This window comes from Orbicella faveolata, unplaced genomic scaffold (genome assembly GCF_042242905.1).
Source record: "Orbicella faveolata isolate gen_17 unplaced genomic scaffold, um_ofav_v1 contig_46, whole genome shotgun sequence".
Taxonomy (NCBI): domain Eukaryota; kingdom Metazoa; phylum Cnidaria; class Anthozoa; order Scleractinia; family Merulinidae; genus Orbicella; species Orbicella faveolata.
This window is the reverse complement of record NW_028301576.1, coordinates 22,701,911-22,720,340: the sequence shown is the minus strand read 5'-3', so window position 1 is coordinate 22,720,340 and position 18,430 is coordinate 22,701,911. Positions and strand designations below refer to the sequence as shown.

At 36.9% G+C, this 18,430-nt stretch overlaps 1 protein-coding gene and 1 pseudogene across 20 annotated transcripts in view; one reads left to right on the top strand and one right to left on the bottom strand.

The window, feature by feature from the left end:
- Positions 1-1,906: 1,906 nt before the first annotated feature.
- LOC149098927 (uncharacterized) lies at positions 1,907-4,300 on the top strand (annotated as a pseudogene).
- LOC149098917 (uncharacterized) overlaps positions 4,183-18,430 on the bottom strand; it is a 154,033-nt gene continuing 139,785 nt past the window's right edge. For 9 of the 20 annotated variants that reach the window (XM_089277217.1, XM_089277219.1, XM_089277220.1 and 6 more), the window contains 4 exons: positions 7,091-7,353; positions 6,464-6,588; positions 5,815-5,957; positions 4,183-4,558 (listed from right to left, as the gene is read on the bottom strand). In XM_089277217.1, the coding sequence (XP_089133343.1) occupies positions 4,344-4,558; positions 5,815-5,957; positions 6,464-6,588; positions 7,091-7,353 (746 nt within the window). In that variant the 3' untranslated portion in view covers positions 4,183-4,343. Of the gene's footprint in view, positions 4,559-5,204; positions 5,483-5,814; positions 5,958-6,463; positions 6,589-7,090; positions 7,354-7,784; positions 10,190-10,511; positions 10,638-11,184; positions 11,328-11,766; positions 11,889-12,237; positions 12,258-12,300; positions 12,395-14,531; positions 14,968-18,430 lie in introns of those variants that run through there. The other 11 variants (XM_089277228.1, XM_089277227.1, XM_089277230.1 and 8 more) reach the window with 11 other exon arrangements.

Sequence of the window (18,430 nt, the reverse complement as noted above, 5' to 3'; positions counted from 1 at the left end):
GCAATTAGCCCTGAACCAAGAGAGGATCAAGGTACAAGGTATTTACCTTGGTCTTGCTCCAGAGGACAAGACGGTTGGAACTGTTTAAGTAATGATGTGTACCTTAAGAAATAATTAAATAAAAGTTAGCTTTATTATTTAGCCGTTACAATATTATTTTGCACTGTGTACTCTTAAACTCGATAGTGATGCTACGTTTTTTTGTTTTTTTTTTTTTTTGTACAAATTTTTTTTTGTTCTATCGCAGATACCTACAAGGTAATAATATTCAGAATTTACCAGAAAATGTTTTCTCCGGTTTGGGGAGCTTGTGGGGCCTGTAAGTATATTAATCGGTGTTTTAAATTCTTATTGCTAAATTCCATTTACATCATGAAAACACATATTTATGCATTTGTTTTAAACTGGTGTTTTTGTCTATGGTAGAGACCTACAAGGAAATAATATTGAGAATTTACCAGAAAATGTTTTCTCCGGTTTGGGGAGCTTGTTGGCCATGTAAGTATATTAATCAGTGTTTTAAATTCTAATGGTGAATTGCATTTACATCATCCCAACTCACCCTTGACTTCTGTTTTTTGTTTGTTTTCTTTTTTACACATTTTCCTCTCGGAAAAGTGAGGCTTTAGTGAGCTTGCAATGCCTGTACAGTATATTGAACAACGTTTTAAATACTGGTAGGCCAACGATATCCTTAAATTCTAGTTTGGCTCCGAAAACTTAGGGGAATAAAACAAAACACGTTATTCACTCATTCGTCAACCTCGATCTGATTTATTATTTCTTACCCCTCGCACCCCTGTTAAAGGTAATAACTAAGGTACAAAACTAGCCCCTCTACCCCGTCTTTTATTTCCGGCCAACTTCAAACATGGCTATTCCCCGCATTGACTTCATGTTAAAAAATGTTTAAAAAATGTTCAATGTTGTTGTGTATAGTTATAGTGGTCAATGGATACAGGATATATAGGCCAGAAGTTAAAAGGATATGGGTTACTATTATTGATTACCTATTGATGACCTATTGATTACTCATCGATTACCCATCATTGCTCATCAACTATCGTTGTGCACTAATATTACAAATTTCTTGCTTTTTGGTACCCATATTTTGTAAATTCTCTTAGTGTTTGTCTTTTATAACAGACGATCTTGTTTACGTAATTACGCCTACACTTAAGAAATGGTAAGCGTGCAGCATGCAGCGTGCAGCGTGCAGCGTGCAGCGTGCAGCGTGCAGCGTGCAGCGTGCAGCGTGCAGCGTGCAGCGTGCAGCGTGCAGCGTGCAGCGTGCAGCTATCGAGCTATGGATGCACGCGGGAGGTTGCTAAGCACGAAAGAAGCGTAAGAGTCACACGAGGCGATAGCTGAGTGCGGCTCTGGCTTCCATAACTGGATAGTTGCATGCTACACGGTTACCATTTCTCTGATAACTTTCAGACTTTTGAGATAAACCGCGATAAACCGCGCGAAAATGTGTATTCAACAATCTGAGAAGGCGACATGTCAAAATTTTTCTTGAATAGCGGCGAGGTAATAGTTCCTCGGGCAAACAAACAATTTTAAAGTGCTCAGTTAACCTAAACATCAAGCTGACAACAAACGGAAATGGCAGTCGGTAAAGGCGTTACTCAAGAATTCGTTAAGCTAAATTTGGATCAGTTTACCGAAGAATTGAAAACAAACTGCACATGGTTGAGGCTTTTGGTGGTTGAGCTTTCTGTCCTTCACAGCCTTTTCGACGAGAGAAAAGAACAAAATGGAACCAGACATTTCTTAAAAGCGAGAGTGGCGAAGAAAGCGAACAAAACACCCCTGGCTTTGAGCTGCTTGAGATGTCAGTTATTCAATAGCCGGTTTGTGGGGTATGTTTTCTTTTCCACTTCCTTTTAAATGCTTGATGAGTTGCGCGTCTAAGGCTGAACTTGAACACATAAATGGCCTTTAAAAATGATCTCTGTCAGTTTCGTTGTTTGGTAAAATAAGCTTAAATGTACGGTGGCCCATTAGGGACAACTTTACAAACCAGAAAAACACAAAATAACAAAAAATATCACTGCAAACTAAATTAAAGATACTACGAATGAAGTCAAATCAGCACTGCCAATGAAAGATCGAATGCACTCCTATAATTAACGCATGCACACCGCCAAAAAATTAAACGCACACTGCTAAGAAAAGTGGATTGCAGACTGCAAATGAAAGCAAAATCAATCCCCAAATAAAGTAAAAAAAAAAAAAATCTCACAGCAAAAAAACTGAACGCACACTGCAAATGAAAGCAAAATCAACACTGCAAACGAAAGTTAACCGTACGCCACAAATGAAAGGGAAATGAACTATGCGCGCGCATTTCAACGACAAGGCCTAAGACCTAGTAGTAAGCTCTAACATTCGCGCCCTTTTTTCGAAGACAGTTTAATAAATATGGCGTCCAGTGGAAACTCGAGCAGCTCCAGCTAAGACGAATCGGCTGAAACAACTCAACACGGCGATTTACCTCGTGGGTCAGAAAGAGATGTTATTACGTATTACTTTTACAGAGGTTTTACGTATAAGCATATTACTCTGATGTTGGAGAAGCAACATAATATTACAATGAATCAGCGAACTCTTAAGCGAAGGCTGAAAGACTACGGACTTAAGAGACGTGAAAAAGTAGACGAGGAGCTCAAGGAACGCGTCAGGGATCTCATTTTACAGGAAATATGTACTGGTCCTGATAGCCTTAATGGCTACAGGACTATGTGGCATGTCTTACGTCTCAGACACCGAATTAATGTTCCTCGGCGATTAGTAGAGTCATTATTAAGGGAGGTCGATCCTAGGGGAGTGGAACACATAAGGAGCCGTTGCCTTCAGCGCAGGATGTATGTGTCACCTGAATCCAACTTCTGCTGGCACATGGACGGGTAAGATAAACTAAAGCCGTTTGGCTTTTCCATTCACGGCTATGTCGACGGCTTTAGCCGAAGAATTATTTGACTCGAGGTCCAACGATCGAACAAAAATCCAAAGTGTGTAGCAAGCTATTTCATTAAGCATGTCAGAGCAGCACACGGATGCCCGATGCGCGTCTATACTGACCCCGGCACTGAAAACGGTCTGGTTGCTGGAATACAGTGCTATTTAAGGGCTGAAGGATTGGATGAATATGCAGGATCGAAGTCTCACAAGTATGTATCGAGAACTAGGAATCAACGTATTGAATGTCAATGGTCACATTACAGGAAACAACGTTCAAGTTGGTGGATGGACTTCTTTCAAGACCTTCGTGAATCGGATATTCTCGATCTGATCAGTGACTTGCATAAAGAGGCTATTTGGTTTTGTTTTGCTGATCTGCTCCAGACTGATCTGGATAAGGTAAAGGAATATTGGAACAGTCGCCGGATCAGGAAGTCAAAGCATGCCACTGTTTCCGGTGTTCCCGGCATGATGTACTTCCTGCCTGAGGATTTTGGACACAGCGACTGCTTGGTTCCAGTATCCCCACACAAGCTCACAGAAATGGAAAATAGGTTTGAAGGATTCGATAATGAAGATGATGAAACCAACCTAGTTTTCTGCGAGTATTTTCAATACGTCATGGAAAAAAATAGCTTATCCCACCCCACAAGCATTCTGGAAGCAGGAGTTCTTTTTCAGAAGCTAATCAAGTTCGCAAAAGGTGAACACTAAATTTCTCATGCTCTGTGACCGGGGAAAACACTTTGCTGAGGACTCCTGTGGAGAGAGGAAGGAGGCAAGAACATAATAGTTCATGCACTGCTACCAGCCAAATAACATATTGTGGGATACCAGAAAATATCCCTACTCACGCCAAGGCCTTGGAAAGTCCATAGGGGAGGGGAGTTTCCAAATCCAAAATCTTCAAAGAAAAAAGTTTGAACCAAAACTGGAATATCCGGAAGGCTGGGGTCAAGCTAACAACAAACCTCTGCGGGAGGAGTATGGATATTATCTGGAACAACACAATCATTTCTCACCATAAAATGGTGAGGGGCATCCTCTTCAATGGGATATGGGTATCATTTCACCTTCCTAGTGTAATGCAAACAAATTTACATGTTCATTTACTATGTTTCATTTCTGCATCTATGTCCGAGATACACTGAGAATTTTGAACAACCCATCTTCAATGACAAATCCATGTAATCCAAACAACAGGCTGCTTGCAAGTTACAGAATTTTAACAAATTTATTGAAACCATATTACTAATTAACACTCGAACATTCTGTCGGAAATGGCTTTGGCCAACACTTGGAGACAATAAAAGGTCATCTTAACTCTGCCAAAGGTCTTTTCGTGTGTTATTGCAGTGTCCATGTTAAATTTAAAATCACTGTATGTGGTCATGTGAGCTGGCCTTCGGTAACTGTACCCAAAGGGCACAAGTAGAAACTGTTGGGAAACAAATTTGGTGGTCAGTGCTGCAATGAATGAATTTTACTGTTATGCCAAAACTGTTCTTCTCTGAGGGTAAAATTGGCCTCGTGGTTTTCCCAGTAAGAAACTGGAAAATATCTTTAGGGCCGTCGGTAGACTCATTGTCCCCTGTGCAATAAGACAAAATATAAAAAGCTATCAGTACTAGTTTATACTAACAATTAGCAACAAATCTACCAGTACTGGTTTACGATAGGTCTCTTTTCACTCTCTAGATTATGAGTGAAACACAAAATGAGATATACTAACTCCGGGAGAGGGAAGTTACCCCCCTATAAATATTGCAGGTGTGGTTGTTGAAAATTTTAAAAACACCCCTAAAACAACAAGAACAACAACAGCAACTTCACTTCACCTCAAAGGTACCAGACTCTCATTTAGTGGGTGTTGCCTCCTAAGAGGCACAAATTAAAAAAAAAAAAAACACTGGCATTACTGTTTAAAAGGGAATAATTCAGAAACAAACGCTATTTGCAAAACAAAAAACGTTTACAGTTACTTTCATTCATAAACTTAAAGGCCCCTAAAAGGTATCAGGACAGCTCTAGCAGAACCCTCAGTGGTAACAATCTGCAAATGGTACCCATGAGGTCCCTGGCCTTTTTGGGGGGAGTATTAGCTGTTAGCTCTTGGAGAATGATAGCCATGCCCTGGCAGCATGTCCCCATATATGGTATTTTCTTAAAAAAAAAAAAAATCGATAACATTTATCACTTTCTCCAAAAGTGAACTTTTATAGGAAACCCTGACTCACTTTGGCGTCCTAAAGATTTGGAAGATTTGTCTAGCACCACTCTTGGAAGAATTGCTGTTCAGATTAAAATCGCTATTAAGGAATATACACTCATTTTGACAATTGCAATTTTTATATCAACTGGCCGATTTGAGATAATAAGGTACTCCTGACTGTCTTCTGTTTCTTCAAGATATTGATTGAAATGAGCCATTACAGCTGTTTCTTGTACTTTTTTTTGTGGACCCTTATTGCGAGTATTCAGCATTTAATACATTCATCAAGTATGTAGATGTGACCTGCATTCAAACCAAAAAATTTAATCAGACCATTAACTTTGGGAATTCATTTGGGAAATCAATTAAACTGTTCAGTTATATAGTAAAGACTTTAATACAAAAATTATATGCTAATGAAAGTGAACAACAATAACACGACAGGGGATACATGACTGATTGTGTGGAACACAGCTGTCTAGGTACATCAATAAACTCAAATGCTCATCCCTTTGAATAGCAAAATCTTCTAAACTTAGTGAGGGACATAAACAGCACAAGTGATTAAAAGGGAGGAAGGAAAACTTTACAAAGATAACAAAAAACAAGGCAGGTGTCATCCAGGAAACTCTTACATTGTAATCCTCTCCTGGTACAAAGAGTTTTCGCATCAGTGATGGATATTTTTCCATGTATCTCAGAAAACCGTGAAGCTTCAGCCCCTCTCTCATCAAGCTCAGCTTTCACTGGCATAATGGTGTTCTGAATTGTTATAACCCTAAAAACAAATTCTCTCTGTTACATATGCAAAGTCAACCATGACATGCAATATCACTGTTAAATTCGAAGTGAACAAATGCGGAAAAGTTTCTGATCCCTAGGTAGTTTCTTTAAAAACTGTTAGATAAGTAGTACTTACATCTATTTCACATTTTAGATTTCAGCGTGTTTTCCCGAAGTTATAGAAACAAAGGTAGAGGTTAGGGAGAACAGTACAAAACTGAACCACTGTCAGCTGTTTCTATTTCTGTTTGACGTTCTCCCAACTAACTACATGTCTTTCCTTGATCTTTTAAATACACAGAGAAAATGTTCTATTTATTAGTAATTGTTTAATCCACGAAAAAGCTGCAGCATTTCAATGGAGTTACAGAGAATCGCTGCCTTTAGCCAAAGTAGTCCATAATAACTGACAAAGGACATGGATGTAGCATTTCAAATGAAGTAATTACATGCAAAAAGGCAACAGTTAAATACATCTTGGGATACTGTAAATGCTTGTACCTTACAATAGTGTCCTTTTTCTCCAAAGAAATTTTGGATGTGAAGCCAGTATTCATTAAAACATCCATATTTGCATCATCTTGGAAAATGACCTGTAGTTCTTCATCGCAGTTCACTTCTTTAACCTGGTGACATATCATTGTCAGAGGTGGTTTAATACCTAAGACTTATTACATGCATAAATAACTTACTTCTATGATCTCTCTCTGCAGTTTGTTAGCATTTTAAAATAAAGAATAAAATGGCCTTTTTTCTGATGTAAACAAACATCCTGTAGAGAGAGTTTTGGGAGAATTTTAAAGTACTGTCATCAATTTTTGCTTTGTTTTTGCCAACAACCTTTGCATGAACTTTGGAAAGTCGTGCTGAGTTTGTGTTGGTTCATCATCATGCTACATATATGTGGGTTTTGTATTACTCTAATCTGTTAAATTTAAATCACAGAAATAAAATGAGGATGATGATGATGATGATGATGATGATATACAAGACATTTTCGATGAATATACAGCACACAAGTAATCCATATAAGAAAGTGAGAATGTTGTGCAAATCAGTAGCAAAACGAGCTGAGATATACAAATGTAAAGCTTTATGTCAAGCCATTGTACAAGGGAATATTATTACCCTTTTCACTAGAGTCCTGACATCTGGATTAGCAATATCATCATCTGCTAGTGATATGTCAGTGATTTCTGGAGTACACAGATAGTTGTAAACCCAGTTAGCTAAGAAGGCAGGTGGTGGACCCTCCTGGAGAACTGACATTGCCATGACTTGTCCAATGGCTTTGAAAGAGCCATTACCCACAGCCTCAACATGGGGTCCAGGTGACAGAGCGCTGTGTTCTGTGCCCTCAAATAAGTTGGTCTGGACAGCTGCAACAAATGCTGTAGAAAATAATATTTAAAGAAAAAAGTCTTCAAATGTATGCTAATCAAACAGACTTAGTTACAAGACACATCTTACTTCAATGTATGTTCTCGATATTTATGGAGGAAAATAAATTATTTTGTCCAGCTCAATTAAAGCTCAACAAAGGGACATATATTTATCTCCATTAAATAACTGAGTTACAGCCACCCACACAGTGAAAAAAAATTCCTGAGATTTCCCTGCATTCTAATAATTATTTTGGCAAAAACAGATTACTGAAATTAATATCACTGTCTAAATTACCACATAAAAACTCCTTCCGCAGCCCTCCAGTGTCTATCCCAGACTCGCCAAAGAATTGTAATTTCAACACACCCTCCAAACTTTTTTTACGTCTTAGCTGCCTGATGCCATCCCACAAAAGATCTTGTCTGTTAACTCTTACATCGATTCATTCCTGTTGTTTAACTTTTCTGTGGAGGATGCCTAAGATATCATCAAGGCTGTGGAAAAATAATATTATTTTTTGATACCAAATTAGGTTAATGTACTCAGTAATCACTAAAAAGCTAATCGGGTTGAGTAAAGGATATTAATTTTGACATATAGGAGGCTAAGGAGAAAAAAGCACTTAATTAGTCAATAAAAAAAGAACAAGAAAAGTAAGCAAACAAGCAAGCAAAGAAAAAAAAACTGGCAATATGCTTAGCCGAAAAGAAAAAAAATGAAACAGACTTTGAGAGAGATGTGATAAGTATTTTACAGGTTATTTGTGATGGACTTGTTTTCCATCCCAGTAATGGTTTCCAGAGCAAAAAGAAAAGTAAACCAGCACTTGACAAGAAAATATTATTGAATGCTTCAAAATTTATAACAACATTGTTGAGAACCAAGTTTAAAGTCAGATGGATTGAATGGATTTTCACTATTGAAATTAAAGGAAAACCTGCTTTAGCTTCTATGAAGAAGCATGGATGCAAAACATCCACTTTTCAATTCATGCCTAAGCCACACAGTGAATATGAGCAAGTGATATGAGTAGAGTTTTGTAACACTGCTAATCAAAATGTTCAAGTCCTGAAGTTCAAGAGGAAAGTACATTCTGGCATGAAACAAACACATTTAAAAAAAAAAAAAAAAACATCCATCCATAACTCTAAAAATGCAATAATAAATTTATGCTTGAGCTGAAAATAACTGTTCTCACCTTTCTCACAAGTGAGTTGGTGTATCAACTCCCCTCCTTCTCCCCCGTTTGGACTACATACCTAACATATAGATTTAGCCAAGCCTAAAAGCGGAGCTCGTCAGTTATTTTTTGGAATGTTGTTACTGATGAAAATAATCCAACATGTACATGTATGCGAAGTAAACTGCGAGCGATTTTATAGTTTCAGCCCGAACTAGGATTACATCAGCAGATCGAGGTGTAAGATGGTGTGATGATGAAAACAGAGCCATGATTTCAAGCATTTCAGGGGAGCCACCAAAAATGTTGATCACATAACAGAACTGTCCTCTGTACTTGTTGGTGGCATTTCCTGTTCTTTCTTATTGAGAAAGACAAGACATTGTTATTACATGTAATCCTTATATTCTTTCTTAGTTAACAATTGGGACTTCCGCACAAAAGAAGTTTACACATTTTTTGTGTTGTGGCGTATGACTGAAATGCAGTGGTTACAATATACTCAGTCCCCAAATTCCTACCAAATGAAATCTCACAAAAATACCAAGGTAGTATACACATGTAAAAAGTTAAAAAGTTTTGTTTTCTAACTTGATCCCCAAAGATAGTTGGCTATCTTCATTTCTGTATGGAGTCTCCTCTTGCTGAAAGGGTTTGCACCATCTCTCAAAGTATAAGTATAAGCAAAATCACTCTGGCATGAACAATAAATATGATATTTTGCTGCTGATCATGAATACTTGCATAGGCTTCTGATAACAATTTTATTATTCAATTCCAATGTGATTTGTTCTTTCTCTCGACTGAGATTGTGGACTACAGGAGCTGTTAGTACTGGGTTCCATTAATTAATTTTGCTCTGATTAAATTATACCAAGAATTGTAAGCTACACGTAAGTTATATTATGTACGTGTATTTTGTTTGCACTGCACAACCAAACGCACTCAAAGATTATGAGGCATAGGTACATTTGTCAGAAAAAGCCAGCATATCAAAGATATGTTTTGATTGACACGTCAAGTAAAGATAATTTACAGCAAAATGGATAAACAATAAATCAATATCGGCTGCATGCACCAAAGCTGGACATGGGTTTATAAGGCAATCATTTAAACAACAGATTAAAATGATTTATAAATTAGAGAACACTATTTGTACAACACTAGGGAACAAATCAACCTTATTTGACGTTGCGAATGGCAAGGCTGTCCGTAGAATGTCACAAATTTCTCAAATCTTTCTTTCTACAAAAATACTAATCCTGCAACTTTGCTTAAGACCCAGTTCTCCATTTCATGTTGGCAAAATATTAATTTATGCCATGCCCAATGCAAGTTATCACAAAATTGATTTAAGAGCAAACATAAACCAAGCACAATAAATACCATTTTTAAGCCAAAAAAGCAATTATTTAAATAAACCATGACATGATGAGTAAATTATCTCTAGGAAAAACTGATTAATTTAACAGACACTTTAAATAATTCGTTAATACATGTACCATAGGTGTTTCTCAATAATGTAATACAGTTTATCTGTCACAATGTTGCAGTTACAGCATTATGATATTACTACTCACAGTATGGGTTGCAGAACTCAACTTCTAAGTCAGTTTGTTCAATGAACTTTGAGTGTGGAAATTATTATGGCATCAAGTTGTCTGTAAATATAGAGAAACCAAACAAAGCATTACAATCTTAAGTAATAAATTATTGCACTCTTTCACATGTATGTACAATGTATGTTCCATTAATATTGGGGATCTCTCAGAAGCTGCGTCTATGATGATTTAATTTGCTCCCAGTGCATTTATTTATGGAACTTTTCACACATTAATTTCTCTGTCATGACAGTGGTCTCTGTGTTCTACAACAATTAGTACACAAGACAAATACACTCAGTAAGATATTGTTTACAATAAAATCAATCCCTATAAGCAATCATAAGGACCTTGAATTTATATTTCTTTAGAAATATCTCACCTGGCCAAGGTTGCTTTAAATATCTTTGATATTTTAATCCAGGCTGCCCATGTGTACACTGTTCATATATTGACTGACAGGAACAGGGATGTAATCATACTGTATATAGCTGCTACTTGAACACCACTGAACATACAAAGACATATCAATTATAATTTATAACCAACAGATGACATTCCTTTCATTGATATACAGAGTACTCCATTGCTAGTTGTTTACTGAGTGTCTACAGTAGTGAGTCAAATGCTAGGCAGATGGTACCAAAACTTTCCTCAGTGGTAGGCTCTGCCCTGAGATGCAAAGCAAACATATATAACTGTTATGAACTTGCTTTTGAGCGCACATGCAATTTGCTTTAAACAAGAAACTGGAACATTGCAGTACAACAATGTGTACAGTCCCAATCAAAGGGCCATCCAGGCTGAAAATCAGACTTTGTCAGGATAAATACTGATGTTCTTGCTGACTTAACCTGAGTGTGCAGTTCCAGAAGATATTCACACCCAACACCCACGATTCATGGCCAGTCATTAGAAATTCCAAAGTAACAGGAGGAGGGAGCTCTTAAAGAAAAAACCTCCATGTGGGGTATGAATCTTTTCCTGAAGAAAACAACGTCTGAGAAATCATTAATTACAAAATATACTTTAAGACATACATGAATCTTAAGTACCTTAGGTAAGGCCAACTTTCAGAAAGTTTTGTAATCTAGACTGGCTGGCCAGTTCATACATTTGACAAGTTGACACTGGGCATGTTTGTAAATTTGTACGCTTCAACATCACAATACAATGTACATGTAGCAGCGTTGGTCAACTGAAAACAGCATAATTTGGTTAATTAATTTACACTGTACATTATTTGGTTAAATATTGGTGTATATCATTGCACATCATCAGATGACTATTAAAATTAATTTACAGAACATATTGGCAGCTAGATCATAACAAGTGAAAAATCGAGCATGAGCCATTCACATGTAACAGCCCTCACCCCAGAACTGTCATAGATATAATATATTTTCAAACTCGCTGAAATTTCAGATTATTTAATATTAACATGCACATACATCTTTAACACTGTGTTTGCTTTACATTCACATTACACACAACCGGTATCCACCATAGGCAGACTTTTAAGTTTGCCTTTGAAAATAAATTGCGTCAACTAATGCATCTTTCATTACGTATTCTTGTGACAAAATGACACAAAATCCAAGTACAAGAAGTCATAAGCATAAAACTAACTTAATTACCTGGTAATGCTTACAGCACCTCTTACTGTCTGCATATGCCGTCCATAAACTGGTACAGCCTGGACAATACTCATTATTTTTCTGATCACATCTTTTAAAATGTCACTGTTATATAATTTGTCCTGAAAAGGTAAATGCATGAAATGTTATGCCTTTGGCACTCACCACATACCTTTATATGATGTACAATGTACACCAAGTCATGATCGACATTCACAATTCTTTTTACTTTCATTGTAACTTTTTTTTGGAACTTTTTGCAGTGTCATTTTCCCTCACTTGAAGACAGGACTTCCACATTAGGTGGTAGTTCTCTATGAATTCACAGGGAGTGATAACAGTTAAATGGTGACTTAACTTTAGCAAAGGAGGCATTCAAATGTCAGATTTTAATGTTAAGTTCATAACTTTACATTTCTCTCTGTGTGTATATATATAATTTATATATATATAACGACACAACCATTGCACCTGTAGAATGCAGGTGTGCTGGTGGAAGAGACATTCTGAACTTTCTGAACTTTTTCCCCTTACCTGTAATAGGATGACTAATATGAATTGCAATTCACAACCAACACCACCATCTGGTTATACTGTATATACATGTACATGTATATTTTGTTGTCTTCTGTTACCATAAAAAAAAATAATAATAAACCTTTAAAACCCTCCATAAAGTTCACACTCATTATAACACTGCTACATGTAGTGCTGTTTAACTGGAAATCATTTTAACTGAAACTGTTGAAACAGCTCTGTCAAAATTGTTTCTAGCAGTTATTAGGTAGGATAACAGAATATACAATCATGTAGTACAAAGTAAAGGCCACCCAAAGAACACCCATTTTAGTTATTAATTTTGTTAGGATTTGGTGAGCTTCTGTGTTAGGTATGGTGAAAAATAATGGACTCTAGGTTGCAAAAATGAAGGTTCCTGAGACATTTTGACAGGGCTGAGAGGAATTAATATACGTATTTACAAAAGAAGGAGAAGTTCTTGCCCTGTCCAGTTCTCAGTCATAAAAATATCTTTTACATACATTTGTTATATATCGCTTGCGTTTTGAGCCAGTGTAATGCACACTCTGATTGTCTAGTGCATTATTTCCATTTGCATGGTACATGTATATGTCGGTAAAATCGTAAAACATCACGTGTGACAAAAATAAAAATAAAATGCCCAATTTATAATAATTTAAAAATACTTAACACTAAAATGAATCTAATTCTTTACTTGAAAATTGTTCTCCCATAATGCCCATGGGCCAATTACCGGCCTGCTAAAAGGTCCTAAAACAAAGCAAAAGGAAATTAAGGAAATCACTGCTTTTTTCCTGAAAATTGTAGCAACTGAAAACGATGATTGAACACTCTGAGAGTGCATTCTATTACCCTGACGAGATAAAATTTTATGAGAATAGAGAATTCACGAAGTTATACAAAATGAATTGGTACTGGACAGGACAAAGGAAACAGTCAGGAAGAAACTGAAACTTTCTTCGATGAGCAAAAAAGTAAACCACAACAAAGAAAACAGTAAGTGACATTTGGTTAATAAGTTAGTCAATCAAAAAATTAGTGTGAAGAAGAGAGCAGAGAGAGAGTGGAGCGAGGAATGCACTCTCACCAAGTAAATTTTGAATGTATATATGTAAAAGTTATTTTTATTACCGAGAAATAGTCAGGGCAAGGACTTCTATGACCAAAATTTTTTCTAAGTATGTAAATGCCATTTCACTGTTCATTACCGAGTAAAGCTCTAAGGATTTTTTTTTTTTTTAAATTAGTACTTAATCTCACTTTTATGGAATATTTCCATAAGTGTAAATACCACACTGGGGAATAACATCTCATTAGGAAAATAGGGGCCATGTACCCCAACCAAAAGCAGTGGCACTAATAAAATGAAATAGCAAATCAAAATCGAAGTAGAGCTTTATTTGCCGACAGGGTTTACATGCATAATCGTCTACTCGACATTTCGACTACAAGCATTTCACCAAACCGAAATAACTGGACAACAACAAAATAAAACGAGGAAATCTACATTATAAACACAATATGCATATCATTACATCTGAGTATCAAACAGGAAATCCCTTCTCAATGAAGGTTGACAGAATGAAAGAAAGGATGAAAAAAATTCGTTTAAGCATAGATTTGAATATCACAGTGTGTATTTGTGCCGACGGCTTAATTTACCTTTGCAGTCATTTTATCGGCGGTAGGCTTTACCAGTCTTCAACCAAATTAACCCGGAAATTCCCCCCAAGCATTTGCCAAATCGAATAAATTGAACTAATAAAACGAGGAAATACTTTGTAATCACAAGATGTAAATATTCACATAGGAACGTCGAAAGTAAATTTAGCAAATCCGGTTCGCTTCGGCTTAAAATGGTTTGTTGACCTATCTTGGTTTAAGAAGTTTTTGTAGTCTAGGAAGCGGTTGTGCCAACTAACGTAGAGAAAACTTCAAAACTCGCCCGGCAGTGTTTACAAATACAGTTTTTTTTTTTTTTAACGTGACGACGAAACTCGAGACAAAACTTGATTTGTTTACAACATGCAACTTACAACAACCTCCACAAAGCCACTCATGTGTTATTGTTATGAGCGAAATTAAACCTATGTAATTTGTAAAATGCCCCACAGCATGGCTTCAAATAAGGAAGACTTTAAAAAGGATTCCTATTGAAAATAACCTTACCTCGCCGAGGCAACTTCATAATTTCCATAGCAAACGCCACAACAAACGTCACTTACCTCAAGTTGGCAATTCACTTCGGCCAGTGTAAATCTTCCAGGCAGGAACTTGCAGCAAAAGTTGTGAAGACTGAACCGAACTGATCTAATCTTTTCGATAGATCAACGAATCAACCACTTTTTTCCACTGTGTTTACTCTAAACACAGAGTTCTCTAGTTCGTCACCTGATTTTAATCATGTGACTTTTCTTGCTCGGCTGCACGGCATCTCGACGCGACGCGCGAATTAAAAAGCAGTTCTGTAGTCGTCGGGTATTTCGTCTCTTTCTATAGTCCCCGTTAGCTTTGCTTCACGGCATTGTTCCGTATTATTTCATCCCCTTTCTCTAGTCCTTGACTCGCTATAATTCACGGCAGTGTTCAGTACTGTTTCGCCTCCTTCTGCAGCGCTGGCCTGCTCTCTTTCACGAGGCCCTGTTAGGGGGGGGGGGGGGGGGGGGGGGTACCCATGTCCCCTGTCTGAATTTTCTTTTTTTTTTTTTTTTTTTTTAATAAAGAACATTTTTTATTGTTATTACAACACAAAAATCTTACAATACTTACAATAGAGACATTAACTACAACACAAGTACTTACACCTTACACTAATTACAGTACATTTCCTTACACACATGCAATTATTAATCGTCACTCTTTTTACAATCACTATTTTTAACAAATTAATTCTGATGTCTAAACTTAATCTCACTACAGTATAACTTTTAAGATAATAACATATTTTTTTACATTTTTTAGCAATTACAAACGAGACAAATTAAAGAAATAACAATTGCAAGGAAAATTTCGGACGTTTTGATATTTAAGAGGAGAGGCATTGTTTTCTTACTCAGGAGGAAATTTTTCTAGACTGTATCTATACCTGATTTTGTTAATGAAGTCCGGAAGGAGTAACGCATCCTCATTTAATTTTCTAGTGTCTATATAACGACGCATGAACAAGAGAGTATAATTAAACAGCTTGTCAACAGTAGACTTTTTGTTGTGAGTACCAAATAAAAGTTGTACAGTAGTTGGATTGAAGTAAGTATTGTTGACATCATTAAACCAATTCAAACAGCTTTTAATGAAGTTTCCGGTGAATTGACATTCAAGAAAGGTGTGGTCAATAGAGTCTTGTTCTCCACAGTAGAGACAATCACTGTTAGTTTGGATCCCAAATCTAAGGAGTTCTTTCTTTGTTACAATAATTCTGTGAATAAATTTGAAATGGAATTCTTTTAATCTGTTTTCCTTACAAATTATTCTAATTGATTTGAAAATATTATTCCAGTCTTCCTCTTTTAAAGTTACCGTGGAATCCCATCTTTTCGGACCAGTTTGTTTAGCAGTGTACGTCTTGTTAATAAAAAGCCAATAAAAGTCTTTTGATTTTGCGTTCAAGAGGTTAATTACTACCCCATTTCCTAAAAGAAAGGACGATGGTCATCGAAATTGGTCAACACCGACGACTCCAAAGTTTGTGACTTCAGTAAAAGATATTTTGGGATAGCGTCAATAACCTGGTAAAACTGGAGAAAGTTGGTTCTAGTTAATCGATATTTCACTTGAAAGTCACTAAAAGATAGGAAACGGCCATTATCATCTAAGAGATCCTGGATTTCGCATATGCCTTTGGAGAACCACTCCTTGTTAAAGAAAGGTTTGCACCATAGGATTTCTTTATTGTTGAAAAGAACGGTATCACGGGGGCTATCCCCAGAATAGAGATTTATAAGCTCGCTAAAGGCTTTTAACGCATCTTTGTAAAAGTTTGGAAGATCATCTAAAAACCTGACACAATAATTGCAATTAAGGAGAAATCTTAGACTTCCCCTACTTCTAAAACAGTGATCCGGTACCGTCCTCCAGTTATGGAGCCCTCCCTTTAGAAGCCTTGGGATCCAAGCCAAACGTAATGATTTTATCATTGTTTCAATATCCAACATACGTAATCCACCTTTGTCGTGGTCTTGGTAAAGACCTGCACGTTTGATTTTGTCTGGTTTGTTTTTCCACAAAAATTTAAATAGCCGTCCCTTTACATTATTGATGACATCCTTTGGAACGTCAACATTCGAAGCGGAATAGACAAGGGGCGAGATCCCTATAGATTTTATTATCAGTACCTTTCCAAATAAGGTCAAGTCTCTGGATCTCCATATGTCAAGATTCGTTTGGAGTTTTTGTATTTTAAGATTGAAGTTGTAATGCTCATTGCCTTTTATGTCATATGATAAATATACCTAAAATCCTCACTGGACAACGCACCCATTTGAGATTTAACGGGTTGTTTCGGTTGTTGGCCCACCTTCCAAGCCACATAGCTTTAGTTTTATCACTATTAAGTTTTAAACCAGAGATCTTGCCAAATTCTCCTAAAAGTAACAAAGAATTCTCCACTGATGGTAGGTCTACGCAAAAGAGATTCAGGGGGATTTGTATCATCTGCGAACTGACTCACTTTGATTTCATTATTGCAGAGAGTAATTCCTGTTACATTCTCACTTTGCCTGATTTTACTCGACATTAATTCTGCTGTAAGTATAAAAAGAAAAGGAGATAGGGGGCAACCTTGTCTTACCCCCGTTGAGGGTTTAATCCAGTTGATAGAAAATCCATTGTTAAGAATTGCGCTCTCTACATCTGTGTAAAAAACATTTACCCATCGTCTTAAATTTGGTCCAAAATTAAAAATCTCTAATGCGTAGTGTATGAGTGGCCATTCCAAAGTGTGGAAAGCTTTGCGGAAGTCGAGTGATAATAAAATGCCGGTAGTTTGATCTTTTTTTGTTTGTTCCATTAGATCACTGATAAGTCTAATATTCTCCCCAATATATCTACCTTTTATAAATCCAGTTTGATCGGAGTGTATCAGACTTGGAAGTACGGGTTCCATTCTTTTGGCTATGGCTTTCGAAGCTATTTTGTAGTCCCCTGTCTGAATTTCGCCACCAGCCATGTCGGCATTTCGCAAGATTACTATGTCGCCTGTCGGAATTTCGTCTCAGAGGAGTTGGGTTGGGAAATTTGACCTTGTTCAATTAAAACGAAGCTACACTTATAACACATCGTAATACCTTTGTTTATTACAAAACGAAACCGACACAGTGCTCTCAAGTCTCACGCATTGAGCATGAGGCTCACACAAACGAATTCAATCTTGCGCTCTCACGCTGAAACTATTATTTCTCACGCATTAAAGGTTCCTTACTGTTTTAGTCCAGTACATATATAATTAAGTATCTCTTTGGATATAATTTACTCCTTGTATGCTTTGCACTTACTTCGAACACTTTTCAGCACTAGGAATTCTTATGCAGAGCCAGCATTTCTCCGGTCAGTGGGTTTAATGATTACTTTAAGGTTACTTTTAAAGCATCACATTTCGACTCAGAATGAAGGAGAAGACTTCTTAGCTACTTCAATTTTTCAAAATTGTCTAAGGGGCTGGGGGCATGCTGGGGGGCATATTGGGGACATGCTTTCTAAGGGCTTGGGCATGCTTTCGAGCGCTGAAGTTGCTAACCTCCTAGGAGATGTGGGGGCATGCTTCCCCGCGAAATTTTGAAATTTAGACGCTTGGAATTGCTATTTTCAGCCATATTCCAGTCAGTATTTGGACCTAAAGCACAATCGAACCTATGACTATTTTTACCATGTTTATGTTTAACAACCGTTCTTTAACTCAAAATCTCAACGGCCTCAATCGGATAATCTCTCCTGTCTATAATCTTTCTTTGAATTTGGCGTAACCCTTACTTTCTGCTGAAGACGAGAAGACCTTGGCAGCTTTCCCCTGTCTCTCTTTTCCTTCCATAATGCTATTTGTTGATAATACAACTTCGTATTCTTTTACTGGTGACCCACTGATAAAAATATGAAGCAGACTTTCCAAGATCTCTTTCCTTTTTCCTTAAAG